The following is a 6,819-nucleotide window of genomic DNA, read 5'->3' on the forward strand; positions in this document are numbered from 1 at the left end:
GAGGACAGGCTGTAAGCCTGTCTAGAAGCCCCCACCCTCAGCAGATGTTTTGGGGTTACCCTGAGAGCAAGGTGGGCTGTGGCATAAGTGGGGGGTTAGTTAACCCCTTCACATAAAATGATCAGCACTTGAGTGAGGAGAAGTGGAGATTGACCCTGAGTAGTCTCAGCCCGAGCATGGAAGTTCTTTATGGAAAGGAGTGGCCTGATTTTTTCCTGCCATGTCTTTTGCATATGGCAGAAGGAGGGATCCCTTGGACTGATTCTTGCCACCTCTGTACCCCCAACAAGGGTCACAAGCTGAGCTTGTAAAAGCCTAGAAATGTAGGGGGTGCTGAGGAATGGGCAGGATAGCATCAGCCCACACCTCCCCACCTGTTGGGACACCCCCCACTGATGAGTCAGGGGTGAGCTGTTGGGGAGAAGCCCCCACCTTCAATGGTGCCCCTGTCCCTTGTTTGCACTATTGGATTTAGGAGTGCTGACGGTGGGGAGATGGAGCTGTGACTCAGAGTGTGGTGTGCGTGCCTGTGTGCGTGTGTCTCCTCCTCCTGGACCTGGTTTAGCCGAGGGCAGGGATAGGAGCAGTGGTCAGATGAGACAGCACCAGAGCAGGGAGTTCTCAGCTCTTGTTTGCACCCTCCCCACCTCACCAACTTTGGTCTCGTTTATGGGGCATGAATGGTTAACAAAAACCAGAACAGTACTCCAATATTGGAGAATAACTGGGGGCTGGGGGCTTTGAATCAGGGTACTATCCCAGCTTTCTTCCCCCAGACCCCACATGGTCTCAGTGCTCCCTCAGGGCCTCCCTCCCCCACTGAGAATTTGGTCCTGCTTCCCTGGCACAGGGGAGCTCCAGGTATTGGAAGAGGGACAAGGGAGGGTAAAGTCCCCCTTCCTGTAGTGAAAGCTTCTTCCAGAATCAACCAACCTGCCTTCCTAATCCCCTCCCCACCCCACAGACCAGGGGAGAGCTTCAGCTGACCTGACAACTGTTTCCTCACCCACCAGCTATTTCTTCTGGGGTATAGTGGGCATTTCTCACCTTAAAGAGCCCCTCCTGCCTACAGCCACCAAAGGCAAGGGGCCAGTGGGACAGGCAGGAGAGAGGCCAGGTTGAAGACTGTGTATGTGTTTCAGTTGCACTGGGGTTGGAGCCGGGGGAGAGGAACTTCCGCCTTCCCCTCATGCTCCTGTCATGTCTGTCTGCATGTGTGCATTTTCTTTGTGTGTGTTTCTGTTTGGGTTTTTTTGTTGTTGTTGGGTTTTGGTTTTGTTGGGTTTGTTGTTTTTGTTGTTTTTTTTTTTTAAATAAAGAAAAGAAGATGTGTATATTTTTGGCAATGACAGAAACGTAGTGCAGATATATTTTTGCCTGTGCTGCTCAATTGTTTTTTTCTGATACTGAAAATACTATTAATATTCCTGTTGATAACTTTGTAATATGTTAGGGAGCAGGTCATGGAGAGGGTGGGGTGGGAATCCTTTCAAAGGCAATTTCTTAGGCACTTGCAAGGGCTTGGGGGGCAGCTATGATGACCTCAGAAATACTCACTTTTTAATGCTAAGTATAAGAAAGACATGTAGCACTCAGCATCTTAATCTTACTAAGCTCTTTGACCCCCTGCACCTAAATCACTGAGGGGGAAAAAGCCCTTCAGAGATTCTTGGAAGAGTTGCTCTTTCATGCCCTTGCCCAAGGAAGCCCACTTACAGCTAAAGTCAACTTCTGTTCTAATGTTAAGGAAGTCAGTCCACTCGCTGTGGGCACTGTGACTGAGAAGTCCACAAGATTTAGTGCACTGGAGCCCTCCTCCCCCAAGCACACTCCAGCCCTTCCCCAACCCAAGGGTCTCCGTGGGGGTGGGGGGGTGGGGAGTGTCTTGTCACCCAGCTTAAGCTCTCCAGCTTTCCCAAGCCCTTTCTATTCCCCAGGCCAGTAATGACTGGTTGGATCTGAAGGAGGGACCCAGGCTGCGGAAGGATCCACCTCCCATACACATGGCAGAGTGAAGGGGGGAGGTGGGGAGTTCTATTTTCAAGGGAGTTTAGTATTAGGAAAGGTTTGGGCATCTTCAAGAGAACAGATGATCAGTACAGGGGAGTATCTATAATAACATCACCTTTCCCGTCCCAGCCTCAGCCCTTTTTTTGAGAATGAGTTTGGATGGGGGTGGGAGAGGTGGTAGATTGTAGATCTTGTCTGGAGGAGAGGGAGGATGTGGTTTGCAGAGAAGGCAGCTGCTGAGTTGGAAAGTACATGGGTGCACAGAGCTGCTGTCACTGCTCTGCTCTGCACCGAAGTGTGAGTGGGATGTGTGCTGGTTTGGCTGTCTGGCCTTGGGGTCACAACTGTGCATGAGTGTGAGCCAGCTCCTTTCTTCACAGGGGACAGCAGCTCCAGGCTCAGTGGCAGAGCCCAGCCTGCCCTCAGGGCCCTGGCCTCCTGGGCTTTTAGTGCTCCTACCCCTCCTCATTGTTACCAAAAGACTCCTTGTCTCTGAGAGTGATATGTGGTGTGAGTGCAGGGCTGGGCCTAGGATTCGAAGGCTAGGTAACACTGTCTTAGCTCAGAGCTGAAGGATCCTCTCCATAGACAAAGACACTTTAAAGGTTGCCTTTATTAGTTTGGGGGTTTTTAAACTGTATCATTAGTTTTCCCCAATTGTGAGGATTTTTTTCCCCCTAAGGCTCCTTGGTCTACTGCTGCCTCCAGGTGGAATGGAGGCTGATGGGTACCCAAGGTATCCTTATTTGCCCATTCTTTGCTGGGTTTTAGGGATGTGTTCACCTGGTAGGATGCAGGCAAGGCCTAGGTAAGAGATGGAAGCCAGGACCAAGGCCAGTTCTGAGAAAGAGTTAACATCTCCAAACTGGAAGACATTATCAAAGGTCTATCTCCGGGCCCTCCCTCCTTTCCAGCATATATTTTGGTATTGGGTTGGGGTGGAGATAGATGCGAGGAGGGTAGAATTAGGATTAAGGAGCTTGTGCCCGGTATAAGGTAATTTATGCTGGGAATTTGGAGGAAGGCAGGCAACAGCAACCCAGGCTCCCACAAACCACAGCCATTTGGATTAAAAATGTGTCTAGCTTCCAACCACTTTGTCTGTTCTACTGAAAAGGCAGGGACTGGATGATCCCTTCAGTCCTATTTGCTCCCTCCCTCCTTCCCTCCAGCCCAACTTGGGTCCTGAATGGTGAGACTGGAGGCCTGAACCCTGGCTGCCACCCTAATCCACTTCCCCACAGCCCCAGTTTGTCCAGATGTAGGAGCCCCTTCCCAGGGGAGTAGGAAGCCACGGATTGCAAACCTAGAGGCTCCTTTTTCATTCCTTCCAAAACCTTTAACTCCTCAGCCCCAAAGGCAATGGCCTCCCCTGCCACCTCCAAGCCTGAAACTGCATAACCCGGATCTTGTATCTTTGTATAAAGGATCTTATTTGTACGAAGGGCAAAATCGTAAACAGCACTTGTTCTTTTAATAAAAGAATGTTTTACAAGAAAAAAAAATCCAAAGAGACTCTGCTTTGTATGGTTATACAAAGGGAGGGGGAGAGCCAACTGAGAGCCCGCAGAGGGGATGGGTGAAGGTTTACATTGATCTTTCAAACCAATTGCACAAAATATTTACGTGTTGAAAATGCTGATACCTGAGCCCCACCCACAAGTGTTGATTGGGGCCCTGTGGGGTTATTGTTAAGCTCCCCAGGAGACAGAACGGCTCCCAATTGCACGTTGAAACCAGACCACCGACGACGCTGTGCGCAGGCCACTCTGTAGTCACGCTGGGGCCAGAGGGGGCGCCAGGAGCCGAGCGAGTCCCTTTCAGGCCGGCGGAGCCCGCGGGGAGGCTGCCGTGTGCTGGGTCCCGAGGCTCGGTTTCCGGCTGGCTTGGCCGGCCCTGCAGGCCGCAGGGGCCGGGCGGCGCCTTCCGGACCAAGGCGGGGCCCAGGCTGCCAGAGGCGGAGAAGGTGACCCGGCGCGGGGCGGCGTGGAAGCAGGAGCTGGCCTGGGGCTGCGATACAGGGAGGTCTGATGACGCTGGGCAGCGTGGGGGCGACCCTGCGGGGGGCGGCGCGCGGAGCCGGGGTAAGCACCGCCCCGGGCGCGGCCGACCCCCGGGCCTCGCAGCCCTTCCCTGAGCACGTCCGGCCTCGGTTTCCCCAGCGCCTGCTGGAGCTGGAATCCCCTCTCCAAGTCGTCTTCCTCATGCACGTTCCCTATCTTCCCTAACGTCCTTACTCTCTTCCTCCCCGCAACCTCTGTCCCTGCATTCCTTCCTTTCCGGTGTGCACGTCCTCCCTTTCCACTGATTTTATTTTTCTGTTTCAATCCACCGTTTCTTCGCGTGCCTCCCAAAAGCTGAACCAGAGGCGGGACTTCTCCTGGTTGGTAAGTATTTTCATCCTCCATATCTAGACTCAATTAGTCTAAGACCTGGGAATGTGACTGAGAAAGAGTACAGCCCAAGTGCCCACACGCCTTGTTGGGTCTAATCACAGTCACCCTCTAATCACCATGATTCTAAAGGGTGCACTGGGCCAGAGGGCATATGACAGGGAGCCAGGCTTCTGGGCTGGAAACAGCAGTGCTTGATAAACTAAGCCCAGGTAGGCACTGCCTTAGGGCAGGTGGATTCCCGCCCTGCCTGCCCTGGCTTTCCGGGAGGGGCAAGGGTTTGAAGGGAAGACTGGATATCTAAAACCTGTGTGCCTTTGCAGTCATTTCTGGGGCTCAGGTTCTTATGGTTCCTCTGGAACAGCGCCTGCTATATGGCATTCGATCCCGAAGGACAAAGCCTGGCCCAGGCCTGTCAGGAAACAGCTCCCAGGGCTTGTTCTCACCTTGAGCTCTCTTCTCTTTCCACAGACCAAATGGTTCTCCAAAACGCCAGCCAAGCCCTTGGTGGCCCAGAAGACACCCATCAAGGTAGAGCTGGTGGCTGGCACTACATACAGGTGGTGTGTATGTGGTCGTAGCAAGAAGCAGGTGAGAGACTCCATCCTACTCCTCTTTCTGTTGACTTATGACATCCCGTTTGAGGACAGCATTGTTGTCTCCTGGGATTTCCTGTCCAATATATTCCTCTTCTTCCCACACAAACCGACAAGATCAACAAGAGGGAAGAGAGGTGAGAGTCTTCCCGGGCCAGGGCCACCAAGAGACCTTGAATTCAGTTGTTCTCAGCATCAACCCTGGGAAGTCAGAGGCAGATGCATGTCACACAGCCAGACTAGACCTGACAGGACCTAGGCTCTAGATTCCTGTCTCCTGTTGACTCCCCTCTGCAGAGGCCTGGCCCTAAGCACCCAGCTCTGAGATAAGTGAGACTCTTTCTCCCCTGCCAAGAAACACTTGGGCCAGAGGCTCCTAGACCTCAGACCCAACACTAGGAAGATTTTGCAGACTTTTCTGACACACACAGTCTCCCAATTTCCCCAATATCCTCTTGCCAACCTTTCAGAAAATTCGTCCCACTTCTCAATGTAGCTTTTTCTCGATGGTCTGCTTCAGCTGGATGCCTAAGCTTAAGAAGCCTTTTTTGTCCCAGCAGAAACCGCCCCCATCTTCTCAACCTTTCCTTTCTGAGCTCTGAGCCTTATGCTTCTGAGGACCGTGGCATGCCCTGCGTCTTCACTTTCTGCCACTGATTTGTATGGATTTTGAGCATTCCTGAGGGTGGGCAGGGTCGGGGGGCTCACCTGGAGGAGCGTGGCCTACCAGCGGGAAGGCCCTGTTGGTTTCTACTTGTTCACTTTTCTCATTTTCTGTTTACGTTCTCTCTTAACCCTAACATGAATCAAGTCCAGCTCTGCCATTACCTAGCAAGTAGTCACTTCTGGCTTTCAAGTTCCGGCACCCAGTCTCTGCTCAGACAGCTTCCGGGATAGATGGGGAGCTTGCTCCAGCACCAGGCAGGGATACATCCTCTTCTTCCTTATAACGCCCACTTCTCCACAGCATGCCCAGGTGTTTCATGGAGCCAAACAAAATTTTGAGAGACCCCACAGTCCCAAAGCATAGGTCGTTCACACACCCTGGCTTTCTGCAACCCAGAGAAGTTTTGCTTCAAAGACATAGGGAAGGAAATAAATTTCAAGAACCACTGGAGACAGAGCCATTTAAGAAACAAAACTGCCTATTCATGTAAGCATAGCTGACATTTCACGTGGAAAATTCTATCCTGTGTCCTTCAGATACTAATGTTGTAAAAGCCACTCCCAAGCACTCACGTGGGCAAAGTGCTTTACTCTGTTATTTCCTCCTCACAACTCCGCTTACTCCCCCATGTTACATATGGGAGACATAAATAATTTGACTCCAGAGCCCACCATGCTCCCTCCTGACCCCCTGGAGCAGGTGGTCCTGGGTCTCTGATTTCTTTTTTTTTCACCAGCCCTTCTGTGATGGCTCCCATTTCTTTCAACGCACTGGCCTATCCCCACTCAAGTTCAAGGTCCAGGAGACTCGCAGTGTATTCCTCTGTACCTGCAAGGCCACCCAGAAGCCCCCATACTGCGATGGTACCCACAAGAGTGAGCGGATACTGAAGGCAGAAGTGGGTTCCCCACTCTGAGTTGCCCAAACTCAAGGAGCCTTCGTTCCAGACCTGATAGATACCCTTTTTATATGGGGGATAAATGGGCTGTTCAGCCCAAGAAGAGATCATCCAGGAACCCTGGTACCCAAACCTGTAAACTGGGGCTTCTATCTCTGGTCTTGGGGAGCCTAAAATAGGCTTCTGTGGCTGCTGGTAAAGAAGATGGCATTTAAAAAAAGCACACCCATCCAGAATGTTCTGTGGTCATTGGTG

General features: G+C 51.9%; 1 protein-coding gene across 1 annotated transcript; it reads left to right on the plus strand.

The window, feature by feature from the left end:
• The first annotated feature begins 4,040 nt into the window (after nucleotides 1-4,040).
• On the plus strand, nucleotides 4,041-6,582 carry CISD3 (CDGSH iron sulfur domain 3). The gene is made up of 3 exons (XM_006889471.1): nucleotides 4,041-4,220; nucleotides 4,875-4,994; nucleotides 6,403-6,582. The coding sequence occupies exons 1-3, from the start codon at nucleotides 4,041-4,043 to the stop codon at nucleotides 6,580-6,582; spliced, it is 480 nt and encodes a 159-aa protein (XP_006889533.1).
• Nucleotides 6,583-6,819: the final 237 nt, after the last annotated feature.

This window comes from Elephantulus edwardii, unplaced genomic scaffold (genome assembly GCF_000299155.1).
Source record: "Elephantulus edwardii isolate Elephantulus edwardi_28Jun2011 unplaced genomic scaffold, EleEdw1.0 scaffold00077, whole genome shotgun sequence".
Lineage (NCBI taxonomy): Eukaryota > Metazoa > Chordata > Mammalia > Macroscelidea > Macroscelididae > Elephantulus > Elephantulus edwardii.

Bases quoted from the DNA above. Each gene is read 5' to 3' on its own strand.
- CISD3 (XM_006889471.1), top strand. From the start codon at position 4,041: ATGACGCTGGGCAGCGTGGGGGCGACCCTGCGGGGGGCGGCGCGCGGA. The intron at 4,221-4,874 runs GTTCCCTATCTT...CTCTTTCCACAG, and splicing joins AAGTCGTCTTCCTCATGCAC to ACCAAATGGTTCTCCAAAAC. The intron at 4,995-6,402 runs GTGAGAGACTCC...TTTTTTCACCAG, and splicing joins GTGGTCGTAGCAAGAAGCAG to CCCTTCTGTGATGGCTCCCA.